This window comes from Pygocentrus nattereri, chromosome 11 (assembly GCF_015220715.1).
Source record: "Pygocentrus nattereri isolate fPygNat1 chromosome 11, fPygNat1.pri, whole genome shotgun sequence".
NCBI classification, from domain to species: domain Eukaryota; kingdom Metazoa; phylum Chordata; class Actinopteri; order Characiformes; family Serrasalmidae; genus Pygocentrus; species Pygocentrus nattereri.
This window is the reverse complement of record NC_051221.1, coordinates 18,339,745-18,365,499: the sequence shown is the minus strand read 5'-3', so window position 1 is coordinate 18,365,499 and position 25,755 is coordinate 18,339,745. Positions and strand designations below refer to the sequence as shown.

At 41.3% G+C, this 25,755-nt stretch overlaps 2 protein-coding genes across 3 annotated transcripts in view; both read left to right on the top strand.

Annotated features, from left to right (window-relative positions):
* Nucleotides 1-16,556: 16,556 nt before the first annotated feature.
* On the top strand, nucleotides 16,557-18,343 carry LOC108438846 (small integral membrane protein 32-like). Its single transcript, XM_017716921.2, has 2 exons — nucleotides 16,557-16,914; nucleotides 17,678-18,343. The coding sequence occupies exon 2, from the start codon at nucleotides 17,697-17,699 to the stop codon at nucleotides 18,063-18,065; it is 369 nt and encodes a 122-aa protein (XP_017572410.1). The 5' UTR covers nucleotides 16,557-16,914; nucleotides 17,678-17,696; the 3' UTR covers nucleotides 18,066-18,343.
* Nucleotides 18,344-24,328: 5,985 nt separating this feature from the next.
* LOC108438825 (protein diaphanous homolog 1) overlaps nucleotides 24,329-25,755 on the top strand; it is a 141,181-nt gene continuing 139,754 nt past the window's right edge. For both annotated transcript variants that reach the window (XM_017716898.2, XM_017716897.2), the window contains exon 1: nucleotides 24,329-25,057. In XM_017716898.2, coding sequence (XP_017572387.1) covers nucleotides 24,941-25,057 — 117 coding nt within the window. In that variant the 5' untranslated portion in view covers nucleotides 24,329-24,940. The remainder of the gene's footprint in view (nucleotides 25,058-25,755) is intronic.

The window sequence follows — 25,755 nt, the reverse complement described above, 5'->3', positions numbered from 1 at the left end:
CAGTCTGTTTTAAATTTTGAAAAGGCTACTTTTTAGAATACTTTTCCATGACATGAAAAGATACAGTCTTAAATAGCATCAAAGTTAAAGCCTGAGTAGGCTGCTAAGTTAATATGATGTGTCAGTTATTAATCTCAGTGTTACTGATCTCTGCTAAAGCCTGAGTAGACTGATAAATCAATGTGATAATCAGTTATTAATCTCAGTGTTACTGAGCTCTGCTAAAGCCTGAGTAGACTGATAAATCAATGAGATGATCAGTTATTAATCTCAGTGTTACTGATCTCTGCTAAAGCCTGAGTAGACTGATAAATCAATGTGATAATCAGTTATTAATCTCAGTCTTACTGATCTCTGCTAAAGCCTGAGTAGACTGATAAATCAATGTGATGATCAGTTATTAATCTCAGTGTTACTGAGCTCTGCTAAAGCCTGAGTAGACTGATAAATCAATGTGATGATCAATTATTAATCTCAGTGCTAGTGAGATCTGCTAAAGCCTGAGTAGACTGATAAATCAATGTGATGATCAGTTATTAATCTCAGTTTTACTGAGCTCTGCTAAAGCCTGAATAGACTGATAAATCAATGTGATGATCAGTTATTAATCTCAGTGTTACTGATCTCTGCTAAAGCCTGAGTAGACTGATAAATCAATGTGATGATCAGTTATTAATCTCAGTGTTACTGAGCTCTGCTAAAGCCTGAGCAGACTGATAAATCAATGTGATCATCAGTTATTAATCTGTGTTACTGAGCTCTGCTAAAGCCTGAGTAGACTGATAAATCAATGTGATCAGTTATTAATCTCAGTGTTACTGAGCTCTGCTAAGTCTGAGCAGACTGATAAATCAATGTGATCATTTATTAATCTCAGTGTTACTGATCTCTGCTAAAGCCTGAGCAGACTGATAAATCAATGTGATCATTTATTAATCTCAGTGTTACTGATCTCTGCTAAAGCCTGAGTAGACTGATAAATCAATGTGATGATCAATTATTAATCTCAGTGCTAGTGAGATCTGCTAAAGCCTGAGTAGACTGATAAATCAATGTGATGATCAGTTATTAATCTCAGTTTTACTGAGCTCTGCTAAAGCCTGAATAGACTGATAAATCAATGTGATGATCAGTTATTAATCTCAGTGTTACTGATCTCTGCTAAAGCCTGAGTAGACTGATAAATCAATGTGATGATCAGTTATTAATCTCAGTGTTACTGAGCTCTGCTAAAGCCTGAGTAGTCTGATAAATCAATGTGATAATCAGTTATTAATCTCAGTTTTACTGAGCTCTGCTAAAGCCTGAGTAGACTGATAAATCAATGTGATGATCAGTTATTAATCTCAGTTTTACTGAGCTCTGCTAAAGCCTGAGTAGACTGATAAATCAATGTGATCATTTATTAATCTCAGTGTTACTGATCTCTGCTAAAGCCTGAGCAGACTGATAAATCAATGTGATCATTTATTAATCTCAGTGTTACTGATCTCTGCTAAAGCCTGAGCAGACTGATAAATCAATGTGATCATTTATTAATCTCAGTGTTACTGATCTCTGCTAAAGCCTGAGTAGACTGATAAATCAGTGCAATGAGTCAGTTATTAATGTCAGTGTTACTGATCTCTGCTAAAGCCTGATAATTCTAATTAATTATTTTTCATTCTTTTTCATTTTAATTAAAATACTTCTCTGTAAAAAATGATTAACATTATCAAATTCCCGGTTTGCTGGAAAGCTTTATAGGAACTCATTTCATTTGAGGTTTGACTCTGTCCAAACTAAACTTAACTAAACTAAAGCTTTATTAATGCAAGCTTATGTTCTAATAATTCAACTCTAGCAGCCGTTTTTAGAGGGACAGAAAGCCAAAATTAAACCTGTTCTGGGGTGTTTGGACCTGTTGGACCTCTTACCTAAGCTAATGCTAGCTGGCTCCTCTCCTCCCTGCTGTCACAAGTATAGTTGATAAAAACATATATAACCTAAAGTGAAATCGACTAAATGTTGCCTCCCACCACAGTACAGTCTCAGTTTCAGTGAACCAATGCAGAACAGCAGAGTGTGGCCTTGAGAACCTTTTAGCTGTACAGTGAAAAGAGGCTGTAGTGATCAATGATTTCATGATGCATTAGTATAGAATTCAGTTGATGACGTGTTTATAGGGGGTATTTCATAGTCTCTTCAAATGTGACTCGACCAGTCAGATTTTAGAACCAGAGTCTGTTTTATAATAATTGTTTTGTCTCTTTGTGGTTTGGTAAAACTTCATCCTGAGTCTGGCCTGCTATCGATCACCTGCATACCATGATATCCTATCAACACAGCCATGCGTCATTTTTACCACATAATGCTGTTTCTTGTGCTCAATGTAAGATTTCATGATGTGATTTTTTTTTGTTTGTGGTGTTTTTGTGTCTTTTCTAAGTGTGTGTGATGGAATGCTTATGAGAAGCTAATTGCATTTCTTCCATTTCACTAACTGTGCACACTTGAACAGTTGCATTCATTTGCATTTGTCTGTGTGCATGTGTGTATGCAAGCTTGATTATCTTGTGTAGTGTGTGTAAACTTTATTTTTATGTATGCAAATTACCTTGTCCATTTATGCATCATATGTGTGTTGAGGCGTGCAGGTCTGTGTTTTGGGCTGTAAGCTACAGCTGGTGTGTAATTAGCAGAGTATTTAAGCTTTGGGTTAATTTCCCCTAAAGGACAAACAAGCAGCTTTCATCCCCACTGAGAGAAAGAGAGAGAGAGAGAGAGAGAGAGAGGGAGAGAGAGAGAGAGAGAAAGAGAGATAACGCAGTGCTTACTCTCTCATTATTTTGTGTGTGTGTGTGTGTGTGTGTGTGTGTATTAAGAGGGCAGCTTTAGGTCCACTTACAGACTTGGTCAAGCCAACCAAGTGCATAAAAAATACAGGCTAACACACACACACACACACACACACACACACACACACACACACACACACACACATACACACTCACACACACACACAGAGCAGCACCACACTTCCTCACTGCTCTCACACTCTGCAGTTTGTATAGATATATAGATATGAAACAAGAGAAGTGAGAAAGTGAGTGTGAGAAAGAAAGAGAGAGAGAGAGAGAGAGAGAGAGGGAGAGAAAGAGAAAGAGAGAGAGAGAGAGAGAGAGAGAAGAAAGCACATATGGTCTTTGTATGAAAGTCAAATTATACGAAAGACAAAATCTTTGAGTTTACTTTTTTTGTTCAGCTGTGTTTAATGTTTAGTTACTCTTGTAATATAATGTCTTCTACTGTGATAAAGTCAATAAATAATGTTTCACTTTAAAATATAAATCTTTGAAGAAATAAAAGCATCAAACACAGAAGTCTGAAGACTGCAGCTGTTGATGCATTGTTGTGTAGCATTCAGTTAAAGTGTGAACAGTATTACAACCACAAGACTCAAAGAGTGATTGGTGTGACAGTGGCTGAACCAACACGCCCACTGTCTCGAAGCCACTCTTGTTTTGGTGATTAGCAGCACCGCGTCTAGTTGTGTATGCTTTTATACCTTTGCTCTAATACAACGATCAATAGACAATTAATTTGGCTTTTACAAAACTTGGTGAAATTCACATAAACCATAAAAAACAAAGAAAGTAACACTAAGTTATTGTTTGCTCTTTGTTATTTATAAAAACGACTTTTTCTTTTCAGAAAGGTGATACAGGCCTGAAAATCACATAAGCTGATCCCTGCTGTTTTCAATTATGACCTGTTTTCTTTTGAAATCCTAAGACCCTCTGTGGATGATCCCCTTATTTTTATTCTGTGTTTTTATTCGTTTATTTCGAATAATTAATATATTCATTAATATAATAATATTTCGTCTCACACTGCAAACATATCAGCGTTGCACACAAAGAAAATCTATACATTTTCAATGATGTAACTATCTGTATAATTGTATAATAAACAAAACATAATCCTACAGTTAACTATTATCATTTTGTTGTGAATACTGACAATATGTTTATTATCAAATTTAATGTATTCTATCCATGCAAGCTATTTTATACAAAATAAACAAAATATCCCCAACATTTCTCCATGTAAAAACCCTTACAAAGCTATAATAATTTAAAAACACAACTGCAAGCTAGAGTCTCCCTCTGGGTGGTAATGAACTTGAAAATCCATATGACTGACATGCACTCCAGCAAAAGGCCCAAAGGAAGCAAGTCTACTTTTTATCCCAACCTCATAGGTTCACTCATTCTAACACCCCAAAATCTATTCTCATCATGGCTTTAAAATCACATAAAGCGCTGTGAAATCCAGTTTGCTTTCTCATCTGTAGACATAAAAGAATGTCAGGGGAAAGCTAGGCTGATATCAGAGAGAAATCTAGAGATTTGATCTCATACTGAGCTCCAGATATGAGTATTTCCCTGTGGTTTTCATGTCACCAAACACATTTGATTTGTTACAATGGTTTTAATATTGAGAGGAGACAGGGGGAGAACCCACACCACTCTCACAGTGATACTATCTAAATGTGTGCGTGTGTGTTGTTTATTTCGTTTCAGTATATTTGCAGAGTAAAAATGTTCTGACTCAAAAAAAAAAAGGAAAAAAGAACTGATGTAAAATGACAGCACCAAAACAATAGTAACTATTTTCATGTTTTATTTTTTTAAAACCACATGTGCAAAATCATTTAATCATAGTAACTGTGGATAAATTTAGGGTTAGGTTTGGAAAATTATTATTACATATAGATCAGGGGCCATTTTGGGGAGCCACAACATTTTATATTTGTTTTATCATCTTGGAGGTAATATATCTCAGCATGTGCTAATGTACTACTATAGGCTAGCAAATTTAGTATAAATGAAAATGAAGACTTACTTTGATCTGCTTTAAGTTTTAGCTCAGCTATAGCCACTTTTCTTGCATCTCTGGCAGGAAACTTTTCCATAAAAGTATAATAATTTCTAGTAAAATGTCTCTTAATGTTCAACTTTTGACAAAGCTGAAGTGATTTTCTTGTTCCACCTTGAATGGTCCCTGAAGAACCAGACTGTATTGCTGAAACATTTGAGGTGGAATGGGACAAATCAGGTGAGAAGCTGGCAAATGAGAAACTTCATAACGTTTTAGTGTGAGTGTTTCTTGCTGTAGATTAAATGTATCAGGAAACCACCTTAAATCTCTCTCTTTGTCTTTTCCTTGGCTACCAGGCAAGATTGTTATCTGCATCGCTGTGTGTCTGCGCGCTTACGAGTTATACATTAACTCCAACATTTATTATTTAAAACTGTTATAATTATCAGCAGAGCTTTATTTTACTACAAAGGAGGATTGTTTTATTCTGCTGTGGAGCTGCAACAGGGCAGTGAATGAGCTGCATGTGGTTTAGGAGCTGCATGTTGCTGACCCCTGAAATAGGTTCTTACACATACAAACACACACATTATCTAAGCTGCTTATCCCTCGAGGTGGGAGGGGGGGGGGGGGGTGGGTAGTGAGAGTGCTGGAGCCTATCCCAGCAGCCACTGGGTGGAAGGCAGGAACACCCTGCACAGGTCACCAGTTCATTGCAGTGTTAAGTTGTTATATATAAGTAAAAAAAGTTGATGTCTTGAGCATGTTGTAGCAACAGAGGTTTGGCTCCAGATTTCTTTTCAGTGTTTTTTCAATGCTCCAGTCATTGCATGGGTTTGTTAACCTGTTAACCAACAACACACCTGATTTAATTTAATATAGCATTGATTAGCCAAACCAGGTATTGGATGATAACTATGACTAATACTGGGTTTCCTTGAGGTGACATTTGGAAAGGTATTTGTATTTATAGTAGTCTAATTTTCTAATTTATATTGTTCTTTTTTAAACAAGTAAATGCCTTCTGTCTTAAAATTTTACCCGGTACAGTAATGGACATACATTTATATTGTAGTGTCAGCATGGAAGAAGATGCAGAAAACCCTGCATGTACATGTAAATGCTCTTTTATGTTGAACAGGCACTTCAACATAGAAAGAAATGTCCAACACAAAACACATTGAGAGGGTAATGTTGGAGGATGCAATGTAAAAGCAGGATAGACATACAACCCCAATTCCAATGAAGTTGGGACGTTGTGTAAAACATAAATAAAAACTGAATACGATGATTTGCAAATCCTTTTCAACCTATATTCAATTCAATACACAACAAAGACAAGATATTTAATGTTCAAATGGATAAACTTTATTGTTTTTTGCAAATATTCACTCATTTTGAATTTGATGCCTGCAACACGTTCCAAAGAAGTTGGGACAGGGTCATGTTAACTACTGTGTTACATCACCTTTCCTTTTAACAACACTCAGTAAGCGTTTAGGAACTGAGGACACTAATTGTTGAAGCTTTGTAGGTGAAATTTTTTTCCCATTCTTGCTTGATGTACAACTTCAGTTGTTCAACAGTCCGGGGTCTCCGTTGTCATATTTTGCGCTTCATAATGCGCCACACATTTTCAATGGGAGACAGGTCTGGACTGCAGGCAGGCCAGTCTAGTACCCGCACTCTTTTACTACGAAGCCACGCTTATGTAACACGTGCAGAATGTGGCTTGGCATTGTCTTGCTGAAATGAGCAGGGGCACCTCTGAAAAAGACGTTGCTTGGATGGCAGCATATGTTGCTCCAAAACCTGTATGTACCTTTCAGCATTAATGGCGCCTTCACAGATGTACAAGTTACCCATGCCATGGGCACTAACACACCCCCATACCATCAGAGATGCTGGCTTTTGAACTTTGTGCTGATAACAATCCAGACAGTCCTTTTCCTCTTTGGCCCAGAGGACACGATGTCCATGACTCCCAAAAACAATTTGAAATGTGGACTCGTCAGACCACAGGACACTTTTCCACTTTGCATCAGTCCATCTCAGATGAGCTCGGCCCAGAGAAGCCGGCGGTGTTTCTGGGTGGTGTTGATATATGGCTTTCGCTTTGCATGGCAGAGTTTTAACTTGCACTTGTAGATGGAGCGACGAACTGAGTTCACTGACAGTGGTTTTCTGAAGTGTTCCTGAGCCCATGTGATAATATCCATTGCAGAATGATGTCGGTTTTTAATGCAGTGCTGTCTGAAGGATCGAAGGTCACGGGCATTCAATGTTGGTTTGCTGTCTTGCCGCTTACTTGCAGAGATTTCTCCAGATTCTCTGAATCTTTTGATGATATTATGGACTGTAGATGATGAAATCCCTAAATTCCTTGCAATTGCACACTGAGAAACGTTTTTCTTAAACTGTTGGACTATTTGCTCACGCAGTTATTGACAAAGTGGTGAACCTCGCCCCATCCTCGCTTGTGAATGACTGAGCCTTTCAGGGATGCTCCCTTTATACCCAATCATGACACTCACCTGTTTCCAATTAACCTGCTCACCTGTGAAATGTTCAAAACAGGTGTTTTTTGAGCATTCCTCAACTTTCCCAGTCTTTTGTTGCCCCTGTCCCAACTTCTTTGGAACATGTTGCAGGCATCAAATTCAAAATGAGTGAATATTTGCAAAAATACAATAGAGTTTATCTGTTTGAACATTGGGGTTGTACTTAATACACCATAATTCACCCTCTTTGTTCACATTTAACACTAATAACTAACAACTACTTTGCTTGTACAACAACATCACAACAACAGCAACAGTAACTGCCCTTTTCTTACTGGTAGTGTGTTTCTCCCAAGAGCCACTTTGCATAGCCACACCACATAAAGCTCAAGACAGCGTGGCCTGTAGGGGATGCCACAACATGTGATGGGATAAAATACATAGAGACATATTACTGTATGAAGGTATTTTGATATATAAAATGCATGTGGAACATATTACATAGAGATATGTACATGTATATAATGCATATGGGATATATTATGACTGATATAGGTACTTACATGTCTATAATGCATATGGAATGAATAGCTTATGACCTGGTAAGGTGTAAAAACAAACATGTGTGTGTTGTGGGAAGATTAGATACACTCACTGAACTTGGGCCCTTCTGGATGTGAAAGTTAAGGGTGTGTTTATAAACAATATTGCAAAAAAAAATGTGTGAAAATGTGTCTCTTAGAGGAGTCTAAGTACACACAAAGATTATGTTTTCTCTCTCACGCTCTCTCTGGCCACTGGAGGCCCCTGCTCACTCCTCTTCTATTACTCTCGCTCTCTGTCTCTCCTCTCCTTATCTGTCTGAGGAATAGAGTGTGGATAGGAAGATGTCTCTTAGTCATGACAATCTATTAAGAGCCCATCTGTTCTGTTAATGAAATCTCTCACAGCTCAAGTCACCTCTTTTCTCTACGCCTCACTAAAACAAATATACACACCCACACACACCCTACAAAACAAACAAACATGAAAAGGTGATTTCCCTTTCTCTTTTATCATGACACATTTCATCGCACACAGAGGCCCACATGAGCGCATTTTATGGGCTATTACCATATGTGCAAACATAAAGACAGGCAAAGCGATTCAATTTGCAATCTGCCTTTCCATAGTAATTTTTCACATGCCCCTTTCTCCTCTGCGTACAGCCCATTTACTCTGAGGATGAGCTGATTTCCCGTGTTTACTCTAATGCTGATGAAGAGTCTATAGCATTCCGTGACTCTTTTGATCAGCTCCTGTCGCCTTAAGGTTTCGAGGGCATCACATCAACATTAGGTTGCAGCCCCAGTCAACATAAGCACCTAAAGTAAACATGTGATAAATTTGGCATCTCTGAAATGCTTTAGTTTACTGGACAGCTCTAAACAAGGGAAAAAAAATACATAGCTTATCAAAACAGCCTGGTATGTTTTATACAGAAACTAAGTGAGTCACTAATGTGATCAAATAAGCTTCTACAGGACGGACAGTCTGTCCACAGAAGGACAACTTTATGGCTTTTTTCTTTTCTTGTGGCTCAGAGAAAGAGACAGAAACAGAGAGAGAGACAAACAGTGAAAAGAGTTTATAGATGGAACGGCGAGTCAGCTTCACAACAGGCACATTTAACTGCCGGAACTGCGTGACTTTTATGGCAATGCAATAAATAGCCCTTTACCACTAATCTGAGAACAGATTTGTAGTTTCTTTAGTGTTCGGGTTAAGATGCACTGACTTCTGAGTTTTGTAGATATACCTGCCGTAATAGTTCAAACGTAACGACTATATACATATGTTTCGTTTTATTGGAGTCCAGTTTAACAGCACGAGTAAACAACATAATGGAAACAGAGGGGTATCCATAGAATGGGAAGGTGAATACATGTATGTGAAGGCAAAGTAGCAGTAGAAAACCAAACTCCATGAACAGTGTTTACCAAAAATATGCACAAAGAAAGTTCACTAGACACAGGTGCATACAGTGACAACAAGCAGGACCTCTGAACTAAACAACTTTGATAAACATGACAAGAGGGTGGTGATAAAAGCAAAAGGACAGGGGTGGAGATGGACTGGAAGGGGCTGAGCCTGAGCCATTATATCTACTTTGCTCATAAGCTTATTTGCCATTTTACCAGGTACACCTACTGTACATACACTTTGACTAGAATGGGAGAAGTTCTTGAACAAATTTTAAGTTGGCTTGACAAAGCCCAGGTAGTTGATAAGGTGTTGCCTGGCCATTGCTATGGTATCCCATGTGGTTGCTAAGGTGTTGCTAGGCCATTGCCATGGTATCCCATGTGGTTCATAAGGTTTTGCTAAGCTGTTGCTATGGAATCCCAGTGTTGCTAAGGTGTTGCCAGGCCATTGCCATGGTATCCCATGTGGTTGCTAAGGTGATGCTAGGCCATTTCTATTGTATCATATGTGATTGATAAGGTGTTGCTAGGCCATTACTATGATATTCTATGTGGTTGCTAAGGTGCTTATCTGTCACTACGCAATTTATCAGCCCTACTCCTATTCTCAGCACTGCAGCAACACCAGCATGGTAGTGTAGGATGACCATACGTCATCTTTTTCCCAATATAATAATATATAATTTTTCCCCATAAATTTCCCAAAACATCCGGTGTTTGGCTCTGCTTTTGTGTTGACATTTGCTTCTATGGTCTGTCCCATGCAACCGTCCTGCCTTCAGTGCACTGTTGCGCTGTGACATGTTAGAGGGAGGCCCTAGTATGAGTGTGTGAGGCACTGCAGTGTTGCTCGAGCAATATCCAGTTAATCGGGGTTCTCAGAATGACTAACGTTTTGCACATGGAAAAACATAATCTGTATTCTCTGTATACCTGTATAATCTCTATACTGCAATGTGTAGCAGAGAGGTGTGTCTTGCACTCTACACACTATTATGCCATAACACACAATGCCAAGGCAGTCATGTTTGTGTCCCTACTGGGTTGAGAATGGTCCACCAGGCATTAGTCAATGGTACTCCTACAGCAGTTCCTTTCATTTGATAGATGCAGTTGAGGGCGCGGATAAACAGGTGGACAACAACTAGTAACTTTACATGTATAAATATGTATGGTAAGTTTTTCTGATAAAATGGCCAGTGATTGTAGATATGAGTTGGGTGTATCTAGTGAACTGTCAATGGTAAGGGCTTATGCTCACAAAGCTCTGAGCATGGATCTGAAATCAGATTGTTACTACTGTGTGAACTACTTTGTCCTGTTGAGCTAAGAAGTGAGGCTTATACAGCAACAGTACTGCTACACTGACCAGCACTGCGAATGCAGTCTCAGGAGCTGATCTGAGATCAGGTTAAAATGGCAACATCTTCAACCAAAGCCATTGCTATGAGAGTTTGGAGCTGGTTATCTGCATGACACAAGCTTACAACACCCTTGTATAACTGAGTTTGTATGTGTGCGTGTGTGAGAGACAGAGAAAGAGAGATTGTGTGTGAGTGTGAAGGCATTTGTCCATATCCGCTAGCTCCAGCGAGCCAGCCTGGATCTTGTCTGTTTATTTTGCTGTGTGCTTTGCAGGATTGTGTAAAATAAAGGGGGAAAGTTTGGCAGGGCTGCCACATACTGATCGTGTTTAGGGATTCAGAAGTAGACAGAGAGAGATTAGTGTGCTGTGGCCATGAAATCAACTCTGGGCTAAGATCATAAACAGGCTCTAGGGCTATTTTAGGATTAGAATGAAAACACATAAATCCTAAGGCAAGCAAGCTGCTTACAACAAGAAAAGCCTAAGCAATGGTGCTAATTACTTTTCTCAAATTAATTTCATGTTTTCATTTTGCTTTATATCATATACATTTCAGAAACGCTCTGTAGGTGCAAAATTATTGTTGCTAATGGCCAAAAAATAGCACAGTATTTTAAAAAAGTTTAATGGCACATAGCTTGAACATACATTTCTAGGAAATCAACTTTAGTTGGTCTATAAATTTCACATTATATAAGAAAGTTCTTTATACTCCTCTTTTATACATTTCGTCTTTAAAGGACCATCAACTGAAAGAGTCTTTAGGATATCAAAAATAATCATTCCACAGCAGTGCTACAAAGTTATTTGTGCCAAGAATTTCAAATAAAATAATGAATTCTGCCAGCAAAATCATAAGTATCAAAATGTCCATCATACACTGCTAAAACAAATAATGATAAATACAAATAATCAAACTATTCAAAATGTTTACTACTCAATTTCATGCATTTTGAAATAAATATATTAATCATTTTGCCCAGCTTTGATCTTCTCTTTTTTGCTATTAGTCGATTTTGCTGATCTACTTTTTTGCATTTGAAATCTTTCTTTTGCTTCTGACTTGTGACACATTTTCATTGATGGGAGCAGGAAGAGGACATCCATCTGCTTTCTCTTGTGCTCAATTGATTTGGAGTCTGACAGTCAGTTTCGATAATCAGTTTATGAGATGGATCATGGTGTTTTAAGTTAATAAATAGTTAATAAATAAATAGTAATAAATAAAACCATATGCTGCTGAGTTTTTCTAACATACATTAACCTTGACTGAGGCAAGTGAGGCCTGCAGCAATTTCCAAAATATATATTTTACACTGGGTGATATGGGACCCTGAGCATGTGCTGCACTAATAAATATAACAAAACTCATAATGTTAGACATGCCAGCACAGTCCTCTATGGAAATCCTACACAGAGTACAACATACTCTGCCAGTTGAGATAGATTACAGCTCTCAGAGTGGGTGTGGCTACAGGTTTAGAAGGCCTGTCCCTCCATATCAACTGACCAATAGAGAGTGTAAATAAACGCCCTCTTCTTAGACTCACTGCTCGTAAAAATGTGCCAAAAGTCAGAAGCAGAACTGCACACAACTCAGGAGCCCTAGCAGGCTGTTTCACACAGTGGGCAAATCACAGTCAGAGGAAGGTCTCCAAACAAATGCAATGAGTTCAACGAGCAAGTAAAGTCAAGTCCAATCATATTTATATTGTATTTTTCACAAAGTTGTCACAAAGCACCTTGTACAGAAAATCTGGATGCAAGCCCTGATGAGTCAAGGGCTACAGAGGCAAGAATGACTCCCTCAGGGCAAAAGGATGAAACCTTGAGAGGAACCATGACTCAAAATGGGAACTTATCCTCCTCTGGTTGACACAAGTTATCAAAACAATAACATAACAAAAACAATATGAACAGAGCATAAGATTTACAATGAGTATACAATGTTGATTATTGAGAAAAAAGACAAAAGAAAACAAACTGCTATTAGACAGAAGTATTTAGATCAACCAGTGACTACCAAAGACCACTATCAGAGGCCTATCAGATTAACCCAGAGAGATGGATCTATAAAAATCAGTCACCAAACTAACAGCGCTTAGTTTATTGCTTTGGACTTTAATTGGCCTTCAGTGTCTTAGCTCTGTAATATCCATTCCAGCACTCATAACTTTTGTCGTGACTCCTGAAACACAGCGATCTTGTGTGGCGTCGCATGGAGCAAATCTGATTGGTTCAGAGGGCAGCTCACTAAAGTGAAACTGCATGAGTGACAGGACCTTTACCCTGTAATATCTGGCTGATGACAAATCGGGTTAATTCCTGCACCGTTACCTTGCACCTCCCCCTAAAGTGCAGGTGCACACCTGGTTGATTTGCCTGATTCCTGGAGATTGAGTGTATTGCTCAATGCTATTTTAGTGGCCTGTATTCACACATCACCCCACAGGCCTAAAGTGAGATCTTAGGTGTAAACGCGGTGCATTAAAATTTGTGAAACGTTTTGAAAGGGAGAACGCTTTGGCAGTGGGCTAGGATTATGGAATTCTTACTTAGAGACTGGAATAGGCCTCTGTGGCTTGTGCCCAATGAGTCAGCCGGCCTATGGCGGCGAAGACTTATCTCTCTCAATTCTGTGGCTCCCCTGCCGAGGACATTTACAGTCATCTGCTCTGCCGCAGCCACGTGGGCGGCCACCCTCCTCTTCCTTCCTCACCTCGTCACTGGTGGGAGCTTACGCTGTTGTTTTATGTGTTTACTGCGATTTTCTGTTCTCCTGCCTAATTATGCGTGGCACTGTCAAGCCTTATTTGAAACGGAGAGGTACGAATGCTGCACGTGAAGACCCCCGATCCTCCATGCTGGGTTTAATCAGCCTCTGGGTCACCCACTATGCAGGTTCTAATGAACACAGTTATTATTGTTTGGAGAAAGGGATCTAAAAATATCCTCTAATTCTTTCTCTCTGTCTTTTTGCCTTTTTGCCTCACTGACTCGTTCTCATTCTTACCTTCATTGTCCAGTACACAGTCCTTATACCATTTCCGAGACAAACAAGTGAAAATGGAGTGAACAGGAGTGAGTTAGTTTGTCACAAAGTGAAATGTAAGGAGATTGACTTGGACATAGGCGAGAGAAAGTGGGTCAGCGCTGTGTTGTTGCGAGCAGGGACGAGGGTACAGCATGCCCATAGCAAACTATGCCTACGGAAGGAAGAGTGTCACTAGCAAAACAAATCCTAATCTCCTTACATTCCCACAATTACCGAATGTTTTCATTTTTCCCCCTCACTGTAAATATGTCCTTGGGATATTTGTGCAAATCTACGGCTCAGAGGGATTTAGGTTGTTTCTGTAGTGCCTGAGCGTCTGTGCAAGTTGTTTACACGCTGTGACAAGGTGTTTGTGTTCACACATTCTGTACCTTGGTCATCCATGGCTTCGCCTGTTTCCAGCACTGGGCCTTAACAGATCCAGACAGATTATTCACTCGCGTTACAACTACAGCAAACAAAGTGAAACTGCACACGTTTCGCCGTTCCAACAGAGGTGCATTTTATGGTTATGTCTGCACTGACCGTGTGTTCTTTTTATGAGGTTGTGAAAATCTCTGTCCTTGCACTCCTGAACCCAAATATGTCTGATGCTAATTCTAGGCAGGTGCTAATGAATTTTTATGAAACATTTGCCCTTAGAGATTTCTAGACACTACAACCAGCAGTTGTTCCTTGACAATGCATTTTCAGTATTATGACAATCACCAGGTCTGAACAGCTTTGAGGCCATTGTGGTCGGAGTTGTCTTCTGTAGACATCAAAGGCTAGTTTAGTATAGGCTAGCTGTAACGAGGTAGCTACTAGTTAGACACACAGGGCATCCAAAAGAGCGGTGCATATGCCAAAGTAACTGGATTACCTCTTTTACACTTTTTTGAGTTGGGAGCTGTGAAAACACTAAAATGTGCAGTGCAGAGCAGATCTTGATATTTTTCAGTCATACCAATGCAAAGATGAAACTGCTTGCTAATTAGAGTCTCCTGACAAAAGTTAGATACCTTCCATTTCAGACTAGCATTCTACTTTATGGTAAATACATTTTACTGTTCAGCTGCTACATGAGTATGAGTACATGAGCACTTAGCTATCTGGATGATTAAAAACTGTTTCTTGTAGGCAGCAGGCCAGGGCCAAAACATCCTTGTTCAGCAACAGAAAACTTTCCTTAGCTACTTCTTCTGATCTTGCACTACAATTTTGTACATGAACATGATGCCAGTTGAGAAGATGGCAGAAACACATGGCATAAGTAACCATTATCATAGATTGTTCAGTCTGTTGCTGATGTTGATGTGCTCTGCCTCCACACTTTATGTTGATATTGCATCTTGCAGACACATTGATTTCTGAGACTGTGCACAACTAATGGTCCAAATGACTTGCAAGAGATGTTGGACACACATTCACAGTTAAAATCAAGTACAACTGATGCTTCATGTCTTGTTTTACCACAGATTCAGTAAATAGATTAGTGGCATTTTTTTTAAGAACACAAAACTACAATACACAAGAGAAAACACAAGGACCACAACAACACACAAGAACAAACAAGAGCCCTGATATTACATAAGGACCCTGAACACAAGGACCACATGCACACAAACCATGAGTACACACAAGAGCCACAAGAACCCTCACTACACATACAAATCATGACAATAAACAAGAACCCTGAAAAAACACCAAAACCATGAGAACACAAAAGAACCATAAGGTACACATAAGGACCATAAGAATCCACAAGAACCCTGTGAATACATCATGAGAACACAAAAGAACCATATGCACACAAAAAAACGTGAGTATACACAATAAGGACCATAAGTACATAAAAGAACCATGAGAATATACAAGAACCCTGAGAATATGCAAGAAACACATGGACATACATCAAACATGGAAACACAAAAGAACCACATGCACATAAAACGATAAGCACAAAGAACCAAAAGAACCATAAGCATAAGAAGCATGAGAGTATACAAGAATCTTGATTACACACAAAAATCATGAATACATACATTAACCATGAGAGCATACAAGAACCACACGTACACAAAACATCCATGAGAATCCCAAGAGCACATAAGAACCACAAGAAGCATGAGAACGCACAAGAAACACGAGAACACAGGAGCAGTGTGAGTCAACACAAAAACCACAAGGACAGACAGAAGAGGGACTGCGCCGCAGACTCAGGACTCAAACAGGCTTTTATTTAATGTTTCAGTCTTTTCATTTCAGCTTTATGGAAACAAAGTCAGCTGCTCTTCAGCTGTGATTACAGGGAACCTGCGGAACTTCTCTCCAGCAGTCAGCCCGGCTCACACCTGCAGCCTCGCGCTGACCCTTCAACTGTCTGATTCTCTCTGCGTCCTTCTGAAATCTCACCGAGACATTCCGCACTGGCCTGACACTCTTACTCACTTACTCTCGAATTAAAGAGCCTGTCTCGAGGAAAAAGGGGAAGCGCGTCACACGCCGCCTCTACACAGCCTCCTCCTTCTCTCCTCCTCCTCTCCAATCCCCTCTCCTCCTCCTCCTCCTCCTCCTCCTCCTCCTTCTCTCCTTCTCCTCTCCCTCCCTGCGCGCTCTCCGCACAGTGTCCAGGCGCGGCGAGGAGGACACGGAGAGCGCGTGCGACGCGGTGACGAATAGTTGTTTTTTTCCTCTCTTTTCTTCTTTTTCCTCTCCTCCTCTCGACGGGTCCGGATCGATGTGACCGTCTGCGGTGTCTGGCGATGACGGAGCTGCGCACGAGGCGCATCGACGTTTCCCTGGAGATGAAAAGGCGGCAGAAAGCGCAGGATGGTCTCGAGACGAAGGCGACCAACAGCTCCGAGCGCTCGAGCTCCGCGTGAAGCGCGTCAACCACGCAAACCTGAACGCGAGCGCAGTGTTTCTCGCGCGTGCCGTCGCTTCGAGGCGCTGAGAAGATTCTAGGAGAACGCAGGCGATCAGAACACGGGGGGTGCTCGGGGGTCCACACCGACGAGCCGCTGAGAGCGCGCCGTGCGCTGCGCGCGCGGGGAGGCTATGGGCAAAAACTGCTGCCGCGGCCGTCTGGAGCTTCATTCCGCGAGGAGGCAGTGAAGGAGGGAAGAGGAGGTGTTCGTGAAATGCGCTGCTCGTCACCGCTCAGCTGGCCACCACGCACAGAAAGTGAGTTGAAATAAGCAGTGCAGACCACGCCGAGCGCGGAGTAAAGCTGAGAGAACAGCAGAGAACCTGCCCAGCGCGAGAGGCGCTGCGTTTGTGTGAATGCGCTTCTTATGGGTTACAGTTCTCTGCGCTCCTGGAGGGATTTAGCAGCTTAACCTTGCTTAAAATATACATATAGTGTGAGTGTGTTTATTAAATAACAGTACACTAAGTTATTGAACGCCTTTTCTGTCAGTTTGTTTTCTAATTGAACACATTCTGCGTTAAAAGTAAGCCGAAATGTGTCGTATCCAACTGAGCACACGGATGTGCCTGTATATATATATATATATATATATATATATATATATACACACACACACACACACACACACACACACACACACACACACACACCTATACACACACAAACACACACACACACACACCTATACACACACAAACACACAAGCTGGAATGCTGTCAACTCACAGGGAAACGGAGAACAGCAGCACTTTTTTGCGAATTTGTCCAGATTTATTTGATAATTTATGTTATTTTCCTCTTTTTCAAATCAGCTTATTTTACAGCAGAATTCATCCTTTGACGTTCATTCTTACTTCTTCATTCTCATTCTTCTCAGAACACTTCTCACCGCAGTCTTTTTCCTGATGTTTCATTACTCATCCCTCCCGCTGGTGTGTGTGTGTGTGTGTGGGAGCCTGTGCTCTGTCTCCTGTCCCTCTGTGTGTTTGTACTCACGCGCTCTTCGTCTCTTTTCCAGCCTGACGCCGCTCGCGCTCATGCTGCGCCAAGTGCTGCTCAACTCCACGGCGGCGGCGCGCGGCTTGGACGCGATGAGCCACACGCACGCGCCGCCGCCGCTCGACGTCTCCCTGCACGCGCCCGTGAGCGTGTCTGCGCTGCTGAAGCCCTCGGGGCGCGGCGGCGGCGGCGGAGGCGGAGGAGGAGCAGGAGGAGGAGGCGCGGGCGGCCTGCGCGAGGGCGAGCTCAGCAAACCGGACCTGGCCACGTACGTGGTGATGTGCCTCGTGCTCTTCCTGCTCGTGCTCCTCATCGTGCTCTTCATCAACTGCCAGCTCCGCAACTCCTTCTTTGCTTCCATGCCTTACGACCGCTCCCTGCGCGAGGCCCGCAGCTCCTACAAGTAAGGCGGCGGAGGGGCGGATGACGGGCTGTGAACGGAGCGGGACGCGCGATGGCGAGCGCGTTGTAAACGGCCACTGGGCGGCGCGAGGTCAAGGGTTCAGACTGACGCTCTTCTTCAGCCGTTTGTTTATCCTAGAAGTGAACGGACGCTTGTTAGGACTGCACTATAACGCCAGGCTATGTGTGTCCATGAACTGTTCTCCTGTGTGGTCTGCGCGGTGTAACACACAGTGTTCCCCTGTATGGTGTAAACCCCTCATTAAACCTTACCTGTACTATAGTCCTGCAGCCTTCATTCAGGACTCTCCATGGAGAGCATAGCACCCCCACGAGTGTGGAACCAACACCTACACTCCTCAAGAAGATGGTTCCCCGAGGGTGCTTTGGTAAATGGAATGGTCCTTTCAGAACCATGAGCTCTGTTGTGGAACCATACCACACTTCAATGGTTCTTTGAATGGTGAAATGGTAGAATATACTGTGTATGATTCTGTATACCACCAAAAAGTGAACTGTTGTTATGGTGTCAAGCTTGTGACGATAGCAGAGCCCTTTGTGGTACTACATAGAACCTTTTCTTCGCCATATACAACACATTCTCCATCAAACTGAAGATCCATTTCATCGTGCAAAGAACCATTTAAACACGAAATGGTTCACCATTTAACTTATGGCTGTAAATGGAACCATTCCCTGTGCTAAAGAACCCTTGGAGAGTGTGTCTCAATACCTACTGAGAGGTCTACTTAGGTGGCATTTTAAGTGTAATTGATTTGTTGATTATTACATATTATACCTCTGCCCACTTATTTAAACTATTTAGAAAATAATCACATCACATAATGAGGCAGCATTCAAGATGGTGGATGGAAGCAATGCAGCATGTGGCAATATTATCTTCACTTATTGTCTTAAGTTATTTTAACATATGTAAGGTATTTTACTTGTTTTTTTTTTGGTCTTAAAAGTTTTTTTTCCAATTTCTGTTATGTCAGTGGTCATTTTACAGTTTTTAACACATTCATGGTATTTGAACATCAGCCTGTGAGCTGGCTCTGTCGCCTCAGGCTGTTTAAAATGTCAAGCTAAATACATGTTAGCTTACAGTCAGCACTAGGTTCTCAGGATCATGTTGAAAGCTATAGTGAATCTTATTATGCAGGGGAGATGAACAATTGATGATGTCATCAATTACTAGAGTGTCCTAATACACTGTAAAAAGTGGCTCATCAGATCTACCTAAGAAATACTTCATGTAATAACAAGTAAATTAACTAGTTCCATCCATCCATCCATCCATCCATTTTCTAAGCCATTTCTCTGTCAGGGTCATGGGGGGGGTGCTGGAGCTTATCCCAGCAGTCTTCGGGCGGAAGGCAGGACACACCCTGGACAGGTCGCCAGTCCATCGCAGGGCATTAACTAGTTCCATTCAACCCAAATAAATACACTGAATGAACAATTCTTTCACACAGTGTAGTTTGTTGAATAAAAGTTGAATAAAACTAGTTTAATTGTTTTTTACCACACAAATATTTTTTAGGTAGATCCGACAAGCCACTTTTTACAGTGTGGGCGGTTTTTTTTATGTCTTAATAATGTCCCATGAACTAACTGCAGCCACCAGCATCGATGTAGCATTCATCAAAGTGTTATGTTAAAGATGTAAAATGTTATGTTAAAGATGTAGCTTTATGATCACCAGTTGCAAGTGGAGCGTAACAATTCAGCACTGACTAGCTAAAGTGACAGAGCAAGTTCTTTATACACTTTTTTCAAATGTGTTTCCAAAATATCTTTAAAACCTCCAAAATAGTAGCTTTAGAGGAGAAGTCAAAAACATTTTAATGTATATCAAGCAATCATTTGGTCCATCCATCATGAAATCACACACTGTAAAGGACAGCTGCCGTGTTCGAATGAATGAAAAATAAAAGTGTTAAAATTGAGGTACATGTTTTTTCCTGTTTTTTTTTCTTTTTTTTATTGGACAGCAATGATTTGAAGATGACTTTGCTGCTTGCTGCATGCCCTCTGTCCACCACACTGAATTAAACCTTTTGAGAGTTTTCCTAAAAATTGTACGGTTGACTTATTGAAAGAGGATACATATCATTGCTGTCACCACAAAACTTGTATCTCCAAATTATTAACTTTACAAGAGAAGGACAAAACTTTTCGATGTTATTCTGGATCATTTCTATTGGTTGATTTGTCATGCAATTGTAACACATTGTAAAGGGCAGCTGACAATATGATGTTGTGTATTTGGACAAAAGAAGATATTTATTTACTTATGTAAGTATTTATTATATTTAACATATCCAAAATTGAGACAGCTTTCTTGTCAGGGACGTACACTTGAAGACTTGAACTGCTGGCTGTGTAGAGAGCTCACTAGATAGTGAGAAATCGCCTGAGACACACCCACAGTACAAATCTGAGATGAGAGAAACTGCCTTGTTTTTAAATGTCCACTGCAGGTGTTCATTTAGCACTGGCGATTTTGCTGTGGAGTGATTCCCAGTGCTTACTGGTGATTATGTGAAGAAGATGAAAGCATGAAGAATTATTTTAATCTTTCTCCTGACAACACAGATCATGGATGAGCTTATCACTGGTTCACACCCCAAATCATGTGGAGTGCACTCTCACTTAAAAGCCTTGGTCGTCTTCTTTTTTAATTACAGTGTCTTTGCAGTGATGTACGTGGCTCTGATGAAGATGTGCATATGCTGGGGGGAGATTAGTTGGGCATATCTTGGTGTTCCTGGCTCCTATACAACACAAGGCGCCATGCCCTGATAGAGATCACTCTATCCGCTCTAATCCGCCTCCAGCTTAGCAGTGCACGTACTGGAAAGCAGGTGTGATGTGCCAAAAAAGGGCCCCAGGGGACAGAAAGAAAAAAGATAAGAGGTGGTGCCATTTCCAAAATGTGAGGGCAGGACTCATTGTCATGCCACTTTCTTTGGTAGCATTTTCAACAAATTCCAGGGATAGGGAGCAATGGAGCGTGCTTAAACGGCCATAACTATTATAATGGACCTTATTAAAAATGTCTGAATGCCCTTTGACTGGCCTTATATTAGCAGTGGCGTGCAGCCAGTCAGTGATCAGCCATGCTTAAGAACATTACTGTTGTTGTAGAGTGTGTATGTGTGTTTGTACAGGTCAAATGGCCCCGGGGTGAATGACAGGGAAACATTTGTTGTTGTGGGGACATTTGATTGAAGCCCCCCCCCCCAAAAAAATGAATGCATGTTTTTAAAGGCAATTTTTATTTGTACAATTGAAAAACAAACGTCATTCAAAAAACAAATCATCATTCAGGTGCACAAGTCAATGTGCATACCCTACACAGATAGTAATACAAACATGCATGTGTGGGTTTGTGTGTCTGTGTGTGAGGGGTATCTATTTTTGCATCAACCAAAGAGCTGCTAATGTGAATGGCTAAATGGTGATAATGAAGCTTTCATTGCTACCTGCTGAGAGAAGAGCGCTTAGAGGTGCACCAGTGCGTCAGAGAGCAAACACACACTGTTGCGCATGTGCGCAGACGTGGGCGGATGCGGGAGCGTGTAAATGTAAATGGAAATGAGTGCAGAAGCAATGATAATACTTAATCGCATCAGCTGGAAGGCGACCAAAATAAAACTGGGTTGAGTCAGCACATTTTCCAAGAAGAGACTGTTATGGACGATATGGCATTGAATTTGCATGAGCAGAGTGACAGTGGCTTTCGCACAGCTCTAAAATATGACTGGTGTGCCAAAACTATCTCTTTCTGACAGGCTTAAGTATCCGCTGACTTGTAATTCTACACTTGACCAAATAAAGCGAGTATAGGCAGAAGTCAGCAGGATTTCTTGTACGGCTCTTCAAAGTTTTAAATTAAGTCAAAAATGTGAGTTGAGCTATGCAGTGGGCTTCAGTTTTGAGTTAGGCTTCAGAAATTATACTGCTTCAGTCTTATGGATGTGTCATTTTAAAGAGAAGTAAAGGAGAGTAGCCTAAACCATCTTTCAGTGAAACAGTGTGAGGGAAGCAAAGTAGAAGCAAAACTAGCTGCCAAAAGACAAATCATGTGGAAAAACTTGCTGCAGCTGAGTTCCCTGCAGTAACATTTCTTAATTTATCCAGCATCTGCCAGACTAGGAAGCCTGTTAGATGCAATTTGCCTCTTTTTGGACTAAAACAGGGCTACCCAAAATATGGCCCATAAGCCAAACTTGGCCTATGAGGGCTTTTTATTTGGAAAGTCACCCTAACCCCACCCTCTTACCTAATCAGAGAACAAACAGATTGGTAATACCTTTAATAACTTATCAAAATGATATTTTGACAGTATTTTGCAACAAAATGTTGCATAACGTTAAAACACTTGATTTGAAACCTGCTTACCTTTTATTTGTATATTGTCTCGTCTTTTTGGCTCTTGCCCCACCACAAACATGGCCTTTTAGCCCCCTTAGACAAACATTTGGGTACACTTGGTCTAGAATAAAACACTAAAGCTTGAAAAGCAAGAGACGCAAGCAAAAGCAAAGCCATCCAGGTGCTGCTGTCACAAACAGAACAGAATGAAATTAGGCACAAAAATGACCAAACTGTGAAGGACTAAAATGGGACTGAGAAAGAAAAAGCAGACTCCGTTTGTAAACAAAGTCATTCAGAGTGGTTTGATTTGAAGTGCTCCATTCTAGAGAAGCCTACTGAATCAAAATCATTTACAGAGGTGATGACAGGAACTGGAGAAACTGAAGAGGTCAATGCCTCTAAAAGCAGCAACACAAAGTTATGACATTAAACGGTTATGAATCCATTATCTGATACCCAGGACACTGTTTAATGATAGTTCTGAGATAAGCTTTTGGCCCGAAACATATTTCTAAACCCATAGCAGACTGGTTCATGAAAGGCACATAAGGCATAAACCAAAGAGTCACTCAGAGTTTCCGTCTCACCGACTTGTGCAGGACTTTTGGTAACAAAATGTAATATGTGTAAAACACATTTTCAAAGCCTTGATTTGAAACCAACCTACCTTTTTATATTGTGTAGTGTTCTTGGCCCTCAGCCTACCACAACTGACCCCTTATAACAAAGGTTTGGGCACCCATGGTCTAAAACACTAATGCTCTAAAAGGGAGAGATGTGAGCACAAGCAAAGCTGTCCAGATTTTCTTTTACCATTATCGACATCACATATGAAAACTCAGAGGACGTGTAGGTTCACTTAATGGATTGGATGGTAAGTAAAATGGCAGAATTGTGCTGTGGTCTTTGCGATCCCTGGTTCCTATCGCCACCACCGTAAGCAAATCTGAGTCTGTAGCTTTCTCTCCAGTGCACCATTTCCATGTTCAAAGTCAGTCAGGGCGGGGTGACTTTGTTTGCATCTCAAAAATTGAATTTTGAAGAAATTTTGTTTCAAAAATCGGTGGAATTCCTCTTCGACGTCTGGCTCTTAGCCTTTGAACCTGACACTCGGGTTGCTGTTCCTTTTCTCAACACATGGTGGAGCTCTCCGGTAAAAAAAAAAACCCAACTGTCATCAAGCGGGGTCTCCAGTCTGCACATAATTACAGATTCTGCGGGTTTACACGACGTTTAATGTGAAACGCCTGAATGTACCAGCCCTTTATATTACGAACAGCTCGAAACGTGTGGTCAGTTAAACCATAATTAACGCTGTAAGGGCAGCTTGTGGACTGACATTGCTCGGACACATGCTGTATTTAAGAGCAGTGTGAAGCCTAGGAAGCATTAAATCTCCGATAAACCACGCTCTTAAAAAGAGGGTTCTTCAGTGGCTCTTTAGTAAAAACGACGGTTCTGTTTAGAGCCCATCCGTCCATCTTCTAAGCCACTTCTCCCTCAGGGTCGCGGCTGTTTAGAGCCATGGTTTCTATTTAGAACCATTTCATGCTGAAACGGTTCTTCAGGTTGGTGGGGCATGTGTTGTAGAACCTTATTATCAAGGGTTCTGGAATTGTTGTAACGATAGATGAACCCTTTTTGCTGCTATGTAGAACCATTTTAAAAAGGTTCTATACAGAACCACACAAAACACGTTCTGCATTGAAGAGCCATTTAAGCACGAAATGGTTTGTGTGTAGAACTTATGAGCCATTGATTTGACTGCAGAACCCTTGGAGAACCATGCTTTAAAGAGCGTGGTGCTGTAAACTAGTTTATAAACGTGAAACACGCTTCCACGCGCACGGACACTCAGGTGAGGCCCTCGCGCGTAGCCCCGCCCTCGCGCTGCTAACCTGCCAGAGAGAGACAGGAAGAGACGAGTTGAGCCGCGCTGCTGCTGCTGCTCTTCAGTAAACACGGCCTCTTGAGGAAACTTTTTACGGGGAATAAAGTTAAAATGTCCGCGTCGTGACCTTCGCTGATGGGCTTACGGTCCAGTGGATGTTACAGTGACGGGCCGGTGAAGTTCCGGGTTTGTAGGGAGCGGACAGGCGGCGTCTGGAGAGCTGTTGCTGTAGTTACTAACCTACAAGTGGTGAACGTTAGCCCAACCGGGGCGGTTCAGTAGCTGGGCGACGTGTAAAGTGTGTGTTTATACTGTGGTGAACTGCGTTGAAAAGAAGAGGTTTAAAATAACAGCAGTCCTTCGTGGTTCGACTTTTTGGGGCTCCTGTTCAAATTTCCCTCCCTTTTTCTTTATGTGGGGAGCCTGACTGGGGTCTCTGCTGGGTTAGCATTCAGGCCGCGAGTAGTTAGTGATTTTGCTAGCAGCCCGTGTTGGAGGGAGGAAGCGGAGGAAACAGTTAAACTGACTGTAACGCAAACCTAAGTTAGCCGTTTAACTTAACTTGAGCGTTGGATAGCACTTTCTTTTTGGATTAGATTTATCATGGATCCTCCTAACTCTGGGAATTCAGCGCCGGCTGCCGCTGCCTCATCGTCGAAAAGTGGCAAAGAGAAAAAGCCGAAGAAAACTTACGAGGACGGAAATGAGAAGAAGAAATTTGTAAGTATTTTTCCTCATTCCTGCGGTGGGTTATATAACTAGCTAGGTGTTTTCCCACAGGTTCCAAGAAGCTGAAGTCAGCTTCTCTTCCGAAATTTCCCGTTCCACCTTAAGCAGTGCACCATTGACATTCTGGCGCCTCAGGCCTGAAGCGCCAGAACAGAACTGCTGCACCATTTAAGGTGGAACGGGAAATTTCGAATAGGAAACCAACTTCAGCCTTGTACAGGTTACCCGCTTCTGTCATGTTGGAGCAGTTCGCCCCACACAGCACTGATCCTAAAGGGCTAAGCTTACTTGTCCGGTTGCCTAGTGTGATACATACATTAAATTACATATATATGTAGAAAATGGATGGATGGATGGATGTATATATATGAGTGTGTGTGTAAGCTAAGACTGTAGCCGCCAGTTAGCATTAAGTTCGTTATTACCGGCAAAAGTACCTCTTTCAGTCCATTTAGCATCGAAACTCGTACTTGTTGCTAGCAAGTGTTTTCATAAGCCAGGCGAGTGGAGCCTCGGTTTTTTTTCTGCGCTTTCTTTCTTGCTTCTCTGTGAAGCTACGTGCTCTGACTTGGCTAATGAGGAAGTTGTTGCAGCAGTGTGAAGTGTGCTGGGAGGCCAGTGAAGTTTTGGGTTTGCCTCATAAGATCATGTGGGCTCCATCCGAGAAACGTAACAGCTGTAACCCTTTA

Coding starts and splice junctions, on each gene's coding strand:
- LOC108438846 (XM_017716921.2), top strand. CDS start 17,697: ATGCTGCGCCAAGTGCTGCTCAACTCCACGGCGGCGGCGCGCGGCTTG.